The sequence below is a fragment of the Euprymna scolopes genome, chromosome 26 (genome assembly GCF_053919585.1).
Source record: "Euprymna scolopes isolate OS-2025 chromosome 26, ASM5391958v1, whole genome shotgun sequence".
Lineage (NCBI taxonomy): Eukaryota > Metazoa > Mollusca > Cephalopoda > Sepiida > Sepiolidae > Euprymna > Euprymna scolopes.
In genome coordinates, this window is record NC_136507.1 from 29,085,587 (window position 1) to 29,100,586 (window position 15,000).

At 35.1% G+C, this 15,000-nt stretch overlaps 1 protein-coding gene across 1 annotated transcript in view; it reads left to right on the forward strand.

Annotated features, from left to right (window-relative positions):
• The window catches only part of LOC145247806 (uncharacterized), a 248,927-nt gene that overhangs the window by 203,112 nt on the left and 30,815 nt on the right, over nucleotides 1-15,000 (forward strand). Inside the window, exon 3 of the mRNA XM_080109440.1 lies at nucleotides 8,065-8,903. Coding sequence (XP_079965566.1) covers nucleotides 8,065-8,903 — 839 coding nt within the window. The remainder of the gene's footprint in view (nucleotides 1-8,064; nucleotides 8,904-15,000) is intronic.

The window sequence follows — 15,000 nt, forward strand, 5'->3', positions numbered from 1 at the left end:
AAGGAAAATTATTACATTATTGTTTTGTTTGCAATATATATGTGCATAGGTCTACATATATATAGATATACATTACCTTTATCTATACATACATTACCTGTATATATATATATATATATATATATATATATATATATACATTACCTATATATATATACACTATGTATATATATATATATATGTGTGTGTGTGTGTGTGTCTTATATCGAAATGCAAAGAGCACAAAAAGAGGGTTTTGTCTCCCTTGTTGCTCCACTGCAACTGACAAGTAGTCAGAATGGGCAGAATGCAACCCCCTCCCTCACTCGCTTTTCGCCCTTCGCATACTTCCATATTAGAAACATGTTTTCGGAAACGGCCTGAGTCTACAATAGATGACTGTTGGGGGTGACGCGTCCATCAGAATGAAGCCCCCCCCCTTTCCAAAATAAGTGAGGCTTCAACAAACAGCAGGCGATGACATTAGCAGATCTATGATATGCTCTATTTTATTTCTCTTTGTCTGTCTGTCTGTTCGTCTTGTCGATCAAATTTTTCTCGGAAACTACTGGGTCGATTTGGCTGAAAATTTTGTATGCACCTTGTTGATGACAAGATGTAGCGAACTAAGTATTATCGTATCCCTTCGATGCACAACTTCGGATTAATAGGGATTAATCGCCACAGTATCACACATAATCCAGAAGTTATCTCGGAGACTACTGGGCCGATCTAGCTAACATTTTCTATGCATTTTTTATAAGGTGCAGCTAACTAAGTATTATGGTATCCTTTTGATGCACAGAGATTAATAAGGATTACTCGAGGAAGTTTTTTGGAAACTACTAGGCCGATATGGCTGAAATTTTGCATCGACCTTTGTCATGATTATGTACAGCGAACTAAGTATTGTAGTATCTGTTTGACACACAGTGATTAAAAGGAATTAGTATTCAATGCAACAATGCGCACAAAGTTAACTTTAATCAATCATTAATTTGGCATAAAACAGTTATTCTAAGTTAACGGGGTATAACTTTTGCTTGTTTTGACAAGCTACAAAATGCTGTATATTTCTATTAGTAATATTATAACATGTCACAAGTGCTAAGTTTATGAATGAACAGTCGATTTCATGTTGACTCATAGTACTCCCTCAAAAAGGAGAAAGTAAGGCCTGGGAAGTTGCTTTTATAACAAACGAACACATACAATAGTATCCCTGTCTCAGAAGAGGATATAATGCCTGGGATGATTTTCACATAGTAATAAAACATATACTATATTACTCCGAATAAGGAGGTAATGACTTAGAAAATAGTCCCGTAACAACAGACCATATTACTGCCCTACTCCCCTGCTCTCAAAAGGGAGGAGATAATACCTAGGAGATGGTATTATGGCAACAAAACAAAAAAAAACAGATACTGCACTACCCACTAACAAGCAGAAGGTAATTCCTAAGAAGTTGGTATCAATCAGTACAGAACCAATACTGCAATACTCTCAAAATAAACAAAGAAGGAGGTAATTCATGGGATGATATTGTTATAGCGTCAGAATAGATACTAAACTACACCTTTGAGCAATAAAAGTTAGTGCAATAGTAAAGTCTCGACTCCAGATACATTGACTACTGTACACTCTTAACCCTTATCCTCGAGTGGTCTCTTGGCCTTGATAAGTGGTTATGCCTATGTAAAAAATAAATAAATAAAAATAACAACTCTTTTTCACTTGTTGACTACTTGGCCGCCCGGTGTTGCCCGGTCGTAAAATACGCTTAAATATGATATTTTAATTAATGAAGATTTTGTAGTTATTATCATAGAGTCGATTATTATATATTATATTGTACCTAATATATAGTAGTGAGATAAAAATTTAAAAAAAAATGGCTTGCATACCATCAGCTAGAATTGAAACCAAAACATATACCGCTCCTGTCTTAGTTGCTACCGTTTAAGCTGTCGTTAGAGTGATAAGAAATAATCAAAAATGAACCCACTTAAACGTATTAATGTATATATTTGCGCATGCGTTAAAATAACAGGTTTAGTCGACTTACGCCTGCCAAGTCAGAATTATTTTTCAATTTTGACCCCTTAGAATCCATTTTTACTGGTTACAAGCCCCCAAAATGCAATCATTTTACCCGCCTCGCAAAACCCTTCTATTTTTTCATCTCAGGGGAGATGCACTTTGAAAAATTGGAGACAAACAGACAGACAGATACAGAGACATAATAGGTTTTCTAAATTATATTTACTTACTGGAAGTTTTCTAACTAAGAGGGAAACAGTTATTTCTTCTGGGCAAAAACAGGCGAGATTACCATGGAATACGAGTGACATCAAGTCTCACCAGATTTCCACGACTTTCGTTATTTCAATTCACCTAAAAAAGGTAAAATCACCAACATGGTTGCTAGCACAGGAAATAAACTGCAACAGATCCCCCATATAACAGATATATTCTGAAATTCTATTACTGTACATAGATAAGTATGTTTCAGTTTGAGAAAAACGGCGTAGAATAATTATGGTAGGGTCTGCGTTCGCACCGGACGTTCATAGATTGGAAATATGTCACAAATGCCTTAAAAAGTTTAGGAGATGGAGTTAATAAGTAAATATGTTCTGAAACTAGATTGGCAAGAATGTATAGTAAGTATTTTTTTAAGTTTTAACAAAGGCTGTACAATTATATTGTGTTCGCGCCAGACCTCCTCAGGATGCACGACATCTATGATATAAAGGGCAAAAATCTGTTTAAATGTCTGTCTGTCTGTATGTATGTATGTATGTATGTCGCCCTTTTTCTGGGTCAACGGCCAACTAGCACCGTGTATATGTGTGTGTGTGTGTGTGTGTGTGTGTGTGTGTGTATTGGGGTGGAGAGGGCTCCCGTAAGCCGTGGTGAAGGCAACCTTTCTAGGAGAAGCAAATATCTGATTTAAAAAAACATAAAGCGGGAGACCAGTACCCGCATTAAGCTGGTCTGCAGTTTAATTTGTTTCTGGCTATCTTGCTCTTGCTTGTTGCTGGATCTCAACATTTTGAACCGAGAGAGAGACTTGGCTGTCGTACAAAGCTAAGACTCTGTAACATCATCTTTGTATAGATACTCCCTCAGGCATTTGGGCTCATGGATTTTAAATGTCTGAGGGAGTAGCACTCGTCTGACAAGACACTGCAATCATCATGTATGTATGTATGCTTAAAACTTTCGATGGAGGCGATGAATTTTCACGAGATCGGTATCATTACTTTTTTGGAAGATCTCTCATATAACCGACTTAATCATAGTATATAGCATCCTATCTATGAAGGGCACTTATTAAACATTGCAGAATTTACTGTACAGAAAAAAAAGCGCGTTGGATGTTGTGTTGCTAAGGATAGAAATCGGCGATGATGCTCAGCTTCTGATCGATAGTTCGATCCCTGACAACGAAACAGTTCTCGTTGTGGGTGGGTTAGGGGAAACTGCCGCAGAACTGTTCGAAAGACGAAAACAGAGACAACCTCATTTTCAGATTACAGAGATATACGTCACTGTGACGTCATTAAGAGAAAAATAAAAACAAAGACTTCGGGCGGGTTCTTTTTTTTTTTTTTTTTTTTCTACGATAATCATAAAGGTCACTACGGACAACAAAGGGGCAAAAATGCTTTTTTTTTTTTTTTTCGAAGCTGAAATATGCGTGGGTTACAAAAAGACACCGTTTGGCATTTTTTTTTTTCTTTTTTTTTGAATTTGGTTTGCTTGGATGCCTTACAATATAACGATGAGGTGCGCCCCCAACCTTTCCCTATCACTCATTGAATATCTCCCACATCCATCTTCGTTTGTGAACCGCTTTCCAACCCCTTGCTACTTGCGAATTCCGGGAAATGAAATTGTTGTCTGAGACTACATCAAGAATTCGTGTTGATTATTTGGTAAAGACAAAGATGACATAGAGAAAAGCACCAAAGAATTGAACGCATCGGTCGTACAAGAATTACACATTCGTAGTTAGTAAAAGAACAAGAACCAATATTCCAAGCATTCCAAACTTTAGAAAGAATGAAACATGTTCTACTAGAGTGCATTTATTAAGTTAAAGGATAGGCAACCTATGGCACGTGTACCAACAATGGCGTGCTTCAAGATTACATATGGCAGATTAAAAGAGATCGTAAAAGAAAACATTCATGTCTGTTTACAAAGAAAAAATCTAATTTCTACTAACACCTTCAACAAAAATTTAAACAAGACATTATCCTCCACATTATAATAAAGAAAATGTGTATTTATTTGTAAATAACTGTATAAACCAGTCATATCACAAAAGTAAAACAAAAAAAAAAAGGCTGTCGAAAGAGATCGGATGGCGAACCTATGGCACGTGTGCCAACAAAGGCGTTATTCAAGATTATATATTAAAAACTAAATCTCGGAAACAATAAAAAGAATTTTTTAAACCATGCAAACAAAAATTTAAGGAAGTTATAATCCACCAAGCTTTATTAAAAATCAACATTTTGTTATAAACTAAGGCTGCTGACAAGAAGGTGGGCTCTCTCTACCGTGCTAGAAAGTTACTTACGCCTGAAAGTATCATGTACCTCTACAAGGCCACCATTCGCCCATGTATGGAGTATTGGTCTCACGTTTGAGCTGGTGCATTTGCTACTAGTCTCTCATTCCTGGACAGGGTTCAAAAGAGAGTCGTCAAGCTGAACCGTCAGCTAGGCTTTAGCCTTTCTCCCATCGACGAAATGTTGCATCCATCTGCCTGTTTTACAAGTATTTTAATGGTGGATTGCTCTGACGAATACAAGCCCTCGTACCCCCTCGACGTAAATACCTCCGACAAACCTGACAAGTAACAAAGTCCCACCCTACACAATAAAAATCCCTAGATGTAAGAAAACTTTCTACTCTAATCGTTTCTTCCCCAGAACTGCTAGACTTTGAAATTCCCATCCGGGTTCCTGCTTCCCCATCTGTACTGACATGCAGAAGTTTAAGTGTAATGTCAACTGACATCTTGCTGCTCAACTCCCTTCATGGTATCCCTGCAATTTATGTCCCCGATAGTAGCCCTCCACATTAAAGTAACACTGCACTTAGGGATGAAAATTTAATAATAAAAACAAAACAGGTTGCCCGGCGTTGCCTGGTCGTAAACTACGCTTAAATATGATATTTGATTTTTGCAACTTTTGTATTTATAATTATAGAGTCAGTTCTGTGTTTATTATTATATTGTACCCGATATATTGTGCTGATTTTAAAAGCTAACAAATGACTTGGGTGTTATTATCTTGAATCAAAGCCAAAAATATTTAATTTTCCAACGTGATGCGCCACAGCTGATCTACGTTCACATACATCTTATTAATTTTAAGAAAAGGCCTTCCAAAATGGTTTCTTTTTGCTTTTTGTTTTGTGTTTCTTTGTTTCTATTTCTGTTTGTATTTTCTTTAAAAGACTGGCCTCGAGTAAAACGGTGTGTGTGTGTGTGTGTGTGTGTGTGTGTGTGTGTGTGTGTGTGTGTGTGTGTGTGTGTGTGTGTGTGTGCGCGCGCCTTTTTCAGTACGGAAAATTCAAACGAAAAAAAAAAGTATTTGTGTTTCATCAGTTTTGTCTATATTTCATGACTTTCGAGAAAGTCTAGAAATATAAATGAAACGTTGATGAATACATAAATAACTTTCTTTTTTTTTTCATTTCCCAACACGTTGTAATTTTATTTGCATATATATATATATATATATATATATATATATATATATATATATATATTTCTTTTTGTTTTGTGTTTCTTTGTTTGTGTTTGTATGTATTTTCTTTAAAAGACTGGCCTTGAGTAAAACGGGATGCTTATTGTGTGTGTGTGTGTGTGTGTGTGTGTGTTGCGGAGCTCGTTGTTTGTTTGTTTATGAACATGTGATTTGAGCACTATAAAAGTGGTGGCGGGTGTCTATTTAAATAGACATTCCGACGAGTTATTTACGGGCGTCGATTCCATGGTCGAGTGAGAGAACTGCCGACTGTCAACACGACGGTTCTAGGTTCAATCCTTGGCTTGGGAGAGATGCTAGTCTAGCGGCACTGATGAGTTGTGATACAACGAAACAGGACTGTATGTCGATGACTACAAATAATATATATATATATATATATATATATATATATATATATATATGTGTCATGTATATATAAATTAAATTAATAAGATGTGGAAAAGTTAAATATAACTTTATTTATCATCAGATCAATAAGGACGAAAATGAGAGGAGAGTAGAAAAAACCCTTTAGGTAATGGCATTTCAAGGCTAAATGCTTGCCATCAAAAGAGGAGAAAAGCCAGGATTATACAAACGTAAGAGTATACAAATAAAAAAAATATGAATTGCTCCTCTTAACCACGTAGAGTTTTACTGTCTTGATACGTTTGCTTCATTACAATATATATATATATATATATATATATATATATATATATATATATATATAAAATTATTTACTTATTTACTATAATAACTATAGACACTAGTGGTTCATACTTTCGGGAATCATCAGTGCAGTGTGTCACGATTAACACCGGTTGATAGATTCGGACCCGGCAACAAAAGCCGTCCCTGGCTTCATTAGCAAAGACCTAATCCATTCGGCTACCATTAACAGCGAGAAATGCTGTTGAAATTTAAACATTTATTTTTTAAATGCTTTTTAACGTCTGTCAGAGTGATCTAATCATTGTATGATGATCTGCGCATAAAAGCTACATTGACCGATTTTTTTTATTTCAACTGAAAGTGCTCAACGATAAGAAACGATTTTCTTATATATATATATATATATATATATATATATATATATATATATATATATATATGAAACAGCCTATCCTGCCTTGACAGAGTACAAAACAGACTTCGTGGCTTAGTGGGGGATGCCCTTTTCTCTTCCCTGCAACCTCTCTCCCACAGAAGAGACGTTGCAAGCCTATCTTTGTTTTATCGTTATTTCCATGGCAGGTGCTCGTCTGAACTCCAATCTCTGCCCCCCCTCGCCAATCTTTTACGAAAAACACTCGTCTAACTGAATCCACTGTCAAAAACTTTCCCCACTCTTTATCTATGCCTAAATCAAAACGTAGATTCCATGAACAAAGCTTCTTTCTTAGAACTGCACGCCTGTGGAACTCTGTTCCGTCTGCCTGCTTCCCACCTAACTACAACTTGGATGTCTTCAAGTTCAACGTAAACAAATTCCTGATGAACCGCCCCCTTTAGTAGACACTTCATTAAATCTCCACCCTAACGTACTGTACTTACAATAACCCTTATCCCTGAGTGGCTTCGGGGCCTTGATAAATGGTAACTACCTTGTAAGAAAAAAAAAAGAAAAAGCTGTAAGGCCATTATTTTTACCTCTGGAGTTAATTAGGAGGTAAGTCACTTGCATCATGGGAGTCATCAATTATTTTTTAAAGTTATAATTTTTTTTTTCAGGTAGGTAATTTGTTGAATTTTTAAGAAAAAAACTCGCCAAAAGCCCCCAGAAAATATGATGAAAGTATGTACCCTTTTCTTGAATCAGATTTACACAGGATATTGATTGCATTCTAGGCTCAACAAGAATTAGATTTGAAAACTACTATGTTGTAGTCAGTTGGAAAACAGTGCCACGGTATTGTGTTCTACAAACTGCCAGTTCTAAGAAAGAAAATTTGCCCAGGGAAATTTCGTTTAGTTTTAGGTAAAAAGATAGAAATGAAATTTAATGATAGTGGTTGTAATAAGACGAGTTTTTGTTGTGAATGTTTTATAGCGAGAGACTATAAACTGAAGCTCAATCCGGCACCTAGCATGAAAAAAAAAAACAAAAAAAAAAAAAAAACTATAGATTAGAGAAAGACGACCAATATCTCTTATGTGAGAAAAAGAAAGTAAGGAAGATAAAAGGGCATCTCTCACTAGATTTTGAAGTTGGTTTTGTACTTTGTCTTGACAGGAAGTAATATATTTTCTTATTGATTTTTAAATATTCGATTTTTTGATAGATTCATTTTCTTTTTCTTTTCAGACGACGTTAAATACTGGATCTCCAGCGTCCCTGGACCCATTCTCCAGTGGTTCCTTCGGAAACATGAACGTCACTACCGCTAGTACCATCTCGGCCGATATCAGTTTGTATCCCAGTTTCTCATCGTCATTACAGGACCTGCACACCGACACACCTTATTCCAGCGATGACCTCTCAAGTGAATCATACCCGCCACCCCAGACGGCATACGACAGTGGCTCGGCCGGCGGCAGTGTAGCGAACCAGATCTGCCCGTCGGGCACGCCGAACACTGTATACCACCAGCAGGGGGGTCACGCCGTCTATCCCGAATCAGCCTACTGTTACGAGGGCAGCTATACGACGTTTGACAAAGATGGTGCTGGAAGTCTCAAGCAGCCGTACCAGCTTTTTCACGACCAGTGCAACACGGTGCCCGCCGAGGAGAAATACGCCGAGTCGGGTCTCCAGTATGAGGATATGTACCATGGTTACACGGCCGACGAGATCGGCTTTTACGCGCAGTCCTATCACAACAACCAAAAATTATTCCCCAAACAGCACTCGCTGGCCCAGAGCCAACCCTTATACCCGTCACAGTCGAATTCGGCTTACACCGATCTCGACCACAAACAGCAATTGTACCCGACCGCCTATCACGAGAACCAGAGCCTTTATTCACGCGAGGCTATGAGTTATCACGGTTACCCTGGAGGTTTTTATGAAAACCCAAACATGCCTAACCCGGACAGTAGTTTCTCGGCCCCTCAAGCTATTTATCGAGATGACTTGAACGTGATGTCACAGCACTTCGGAAAGAGGCCGAGTTTATCTATCGCAGCTTCAAGAAACACAGACGGGTGAGATTTTGTTTTTGTTTTAATTTATTCAAATAAACACAAGCTTTTTGTATTGATTATTTTCGGTCTGTTATACTCATCTTTATTGTTGTTGTTATTTCACAATGTTTCAGACAAGTATTCCTCTGGCCTTCTTCAGGTGGTTAACCACGATGGGGCAGGGTTGCTGAGTCTTGATTTTCGAAAATATCGGCAAAAAAGCGACCCCTCCCCGTAGAAAAGTACCTATATATATATATATATATATATATTCTGTAGAAATATATTGTCTTATAATATATCCCAATCCTTATATAAGAAACTCAATGTAATTACAGACCAATATAGATAATATTTGACAAAAAACTATATTCCAAAATTCATGTTGGCCATCTTATAATTTATTTCTTTAATTCAGTTGACTTATACAATTCTTGACAGTATCTATTTCGTAGCGAATCCTTTTAACAGATTGATTGTTTCCTTACAAAGAGAAAATGTTATATATATATATATATATATATATATATATATATATATATATATATATATATACCATTATATACCATAAAAGTAACTTTTATTTCTTTTATATATATATATATATATATATATATATATATATATATATATATAGATATATATAGATATATATATATAAAAGAAATAAAAGTTACTTTTATGGTAGAAAAGTTCATTGATTTGTATTTTAGAGTAGTTTGTAAAAAAGTTTTTTTTTTTTTTTAATTCACGAACCGGTTTAAAAAAATCAAAATAGCAGCAACTTTAAAATGGAGAGCCCCGTTTTCAATTTGAAGGAGGGGCACCTGAGCATTCTGTGTTTACAATTTAAGAGAGTTCCGTCAATGTAAGGAATATTTATAAACATATTTTAATGTTTTCCGCTATTTTGTGCTTGAGAAATATTCGATTATTGCATGTGTAGTTTATATAAAAATTCATTTAAGTAGTTATCGCCTCAAATTTCGTTTTAATTTCGGTTCGCTGAAATTATTTCAAGTAAAGAGCATTAAAAACTATTTCAAAACAAAAAAAAAACATGAACTGAACTTTTCTTGCCTATGGTAACATTTATTTCTTGTATATTTATTGTTTCGGGTAGTCGTTTGTTGGCTTTTCTGCTAAACACTCTTACTAAATAATATCGACGAAATATCGAAAAACAGAGAAACAAAAACAGTTTTGAAAAATAATCAAGCTTTACTTACTTTAGTAAAATAATCCGAAACAGCAAAATGGGATATTAAAAAAGTAAATACGTAATTACTTTAGCTTTTTAAAGCAAAGAATCGATATAAATATAAATAAGAAGAAAATGGCGCCCTTTTCAAGCAGAACAGCTTCGTATCAGTTTAACAGTATTGAACGGTGTAGTTTTGCGCCGTCGGATTCAGGGTTGTACTATTGTAATCTAAAGAACACGCAGAAAGGGTTGACATCAACTGAATCCATTCTAGTACACTGACAAAAAAGCTTAAACAGATATATAAATAAAAAGGTTATGTAAATGTTTTTAAAAAGACACGTAATCACGTGAGCAGAATTTTTCCTTCTTTTGACACGATAACAAGTAACGTTCTTATTTTTTATTATTTTTCTATTTATCTATTTTCGAAAAAGTACCACGCGCACGTGGAGAAGGAAAAAAACAGATTTATGCAAAATTTGTGTCGACTTCATTTTTTTTTTTTTTTTTTTTTTTGCTTTCACTTTAATAAGAACGTGAATTTATGAGGTGAATTTATTCGACACAATATGATTCAACTAAAAAAATAACTAAAAGTTAACGTGAATTAAGATTAAAGTTAAGGTGTTATTGTGGACCTTCACCCCATTAAAAAAAAAAAAAACTTGCTAAACTTTGTGACATATTTACATTCTATGGAGGTCAGGCGCGAAAGAACATCCCATAATTTTATTATACCATATCTCTTCAAACTGAAACATAATTATCAAAATATACTTACGCAGGTAGATATGAAAAGCCTTTATTAAAATGTGTGCCTATTTCCATTCTATGGAGGCCAGGCGCGAACGCAGACCCCACAATTTTATTATACCATCCCTATTTAAGTTGAAACATACTTATCAAAGTATTCTTTTGTGCATCTATATCAAAAATACTTGTAAACGTTTTTTTTTCATTATTTATTTCCATATTTTGTGGGCCAGGCGCGATCGCAGACCCCACAATTTTAATGAACCACGGTTCTGCCAGATCAAACATACCCATTCCTGATCCTCGATACATCTTCTATCATTATATATAATCAGTTTTTCAAAATAGTCAACCATATAGGAGCCTATTCGTGACCACACACACACACACACACACACACACACACACACACACACACACACACAGACGTTCAGCTTTATATTATAGATATAACAGAGTTTTATAATTACGCATGGCTAAATAAACCTACGATATGACCACATTTTTCCCTCTAGTTCAATATTCAAATCATAATTCAGCGAGCGTTTTATTAAGAATATAAGCTTCCCTTGAATGCCTAATGGAGAGAACTTGAATGTCTACTAGACACTATCATCGAGTGTCTAAGTATTTTGTGTGCAGATATTTGCCAGGACAACCTGGCATTAGGATACTTTCCCGTCAAGTAAACTGACTAAATATTAAAAATCACATAATATTCACGGACTAAATTAGATCTCTTCAGTATGACTCGCTCACACTGGCTTTTACGAGAAATGACGGACTTTTTGTGATGTTACCGCAAGTAATATCTCTCTAAGTATGTCTATCTATTTATCTGTCTCTCTGTAAACTTCTGGGTTGATATAGATGATAATTTTATAAGGTCCTTTTCTACGATAAGGTGCAGCGAATTAGGGATTACGGTTTAATAGGAATAAATATTTAATATCAAAATTAGCACAAATTAAACCATATTTAAGTAATTTGGCATAAAGCATTCACAAATAAACGAGCTATAACCTTTGCCTATTTTAACGGTCTAACATGTATAGATATTATGTTATGTTTAATCGAAAGGAAGTAACTTTGTATGGACTAATAAAGAGCGATGTACGTTTCTTAAAGATAGTTGGATTTTTATAATAATTCCGATCCAAACAACGTATTTTCTAGAAGAAATTCAATCGACTTCTATTTTAATACTTTTTACCAACATACTGCAAGGATCTACAATAAAAAATGACGAAACAGAACCAAATATTGATTTTACAGAAAGAAAGCTATCGATGACAAAAAAAAAAACAATCGAGAGACTGACTAAACTTTATGTATTCGAAGATGTCATATATTTACGCAACCGTATATCGCTGCATTTATCTGTGGCGATGTGCAGGCAAGTGACGTGTGGAATATTGAAATGTTCTAGAATTTACGGAGAACGAGGAGAAAGATTACTCTCACGCTGAGCCTCGAAGGATTTGTGGGAAAGAAATGATTCAGAGGGGAAAGGGTGGGGTGTTAAACTTTGTTAGATTTCGATGGAAGATGATCTATCGGGAGATGAGGGAGGAAGAGTGGCGTATGGGATCGGTAAATTAACAAAACGTGGGGAGATGTCAGAGATGTAGAGACTGGCAGATCTAATGCAAACACACAAACTGTGATACGACACATACCACACTCTCCATCTCTCTCACACACACAAGCTCGCACATGCACACACACACACACGCACATATATTTCAATCTATTTGTCAATGCCTATATATATATATATATATATATATATATATATATATAGGCATTGACAAATAGATTGTTCCGCTGTATCACAGTTCTCCAGTAGGACTAGACTTGCACCTATCCCAAGCCAGGGATCGATCCTCCAAACATATAGTTAAAGTCAACATTTCTTATACCTAACTCACAGAAAGAAATACTCGTAAATTGTACTTACAGGGTCTTTATATCAACATTGACTACAACTTAAAAGTGCTCGATTCGCTTATTGCCAGAGCTTTTCATTTAGCTAAGAAGTAGCAGCCGACTTATTTATGCGTGTGCGTGTCTGTGTATGTATGCCTGTGTTCAAGTTTTTCAGTAAATATATATTTCGTTGTGAAAATTTGAATAAAGGGCTGAAATATAGGTATTGGTTGTTTTTTAGGAGTATTAAATTGATATGAATATACACACCTAGCCGTCCCTTTTTTTTTTTTTAAAAGAACTTTAAAAAGTACATAGCAAGCATACCCGGTGCACCAAGTGAAAGTGAAATAAAAACGATTGCACTGAAAGGGACGGCTAGAATCCTGAAAAGATCTCTTGGTTGGACTCACTAAAATAGGGGTAAATGTTAGACATCTGGTTGGATGTCCCATCCCCTAGAAGAAAAAGTTTAAGAAAAATGAAAAAAAAAGAGAGAATATATATATATATATATATATATATATATATATATATAGAGAGAGAGAGAGAGAGAGAGAGATAAAGAGGGAGAGAGGGGGACGGAGAGAAAGAGAAACGTGACCTTGTCTCTGTGTGAGCAAGACGGTCTCTACCAAACTACTCTGTCAATTTTTGGTTTACAAATTTGAAACTTGATATATAAGGAATTCACGCCTGTGGAACAAATTTGATTTGGTTTTTAGTTGGTAAAAATAGCTGTAAAGTGGACAAAATTGAAAAAAATTGGAACGTGATGGGCGTGAATCGATTTAAAATACTTCTCTACGCTTCCATAAAATATCATATTTACACGTAGTTTAAACCAGCAACATAGGGCGGTCTGCTAGAATATATATATATATATATATATATGTACGTATGTATGTGTGTATATACATGTGTATATGTATACATATACATATGTGTATATATATGTATATATATTTATATGTATATATATATGTATATATATACATATGTGTATGTATAAATATATATATATATATATATATATATATATATATATATATATTAATTATAGCTCCTATTATTCAAATAACGTCTCTATCTTTATATATTTATTGATATAAATACTATACGCACACGGACACGCACATATACGTATATGTATGTATGTATGTATGTATGTATGTATGTATGTATGTATGTACGCATGTGTGTGACTTGATGTTTGTTGAAATACTGCCAAGGACAATAGAAAAAATCTTGTACATTGAATTATTGACTTAACCTCGTAAGGAAACCCAACATCCCCTTGCACCTCGATAACAACCTCTAAATACCTTCAAGCTGAGATACGTTTCTGGGAAAGAATATCTATTGTACCCCTGGTTGTCATTTCCGATTTTTCTTTTTCTTACGTCAACCGTACACACACATACACACACACACATACACACACACACATACACACACATACATACTGAGAATAATGGAACTAGTGTTCTGACGAGATAGAGAGATGAAAAAAAAAAACAGAAAGAATAAACCAAGCAACACGTCCATTCAGAAGAAGTCTTACAATAAAGACGAAACGTTGATGGACGTGTGACTTGGTTTGTTCTTTATATCTCTCTCCACACACACACACACACACACACACACACACACACATACATATGCATATGATAAGAATAATGAAAATAGTATTCCGACGAGATAGAGATGAAAAAGGAACAAATCATGTCACACGTCCATCAACGTTTTTCCAGAAGAAGTCTTGCAATTCAGACGAAACGTTGATGGACGTGTGACCTAGTTTGTTCTTTTTATCACTCTACACACACATACATACATGCATACATACACACATACACACACATACATACATACACACATACATACACAGAAACACATACATACATACACACACACATACACACACATATATATAATACATAATATGATATACAATCACATTCTATATATTGCGTATATATTTATGGCCGTATTTGTTCAGCAAATCAGTAGAATTCAGTAATTGCATTGAAATATTTTTATGAATGTGTAAGGCATAGTTTGGACAATCGGTTAAATGCCACACAATGATCCATTTTCGACATTGAGTCCGTTGAGGAGAAATGAGTAATTTCGATGAAGTTTTAAAAAAATATTGCGTATGTGTCACCACTTATCAAGGCCCGAAGGCCACTCAAGGATAAGGGTTAATGAATGTAAGGCGGTAGG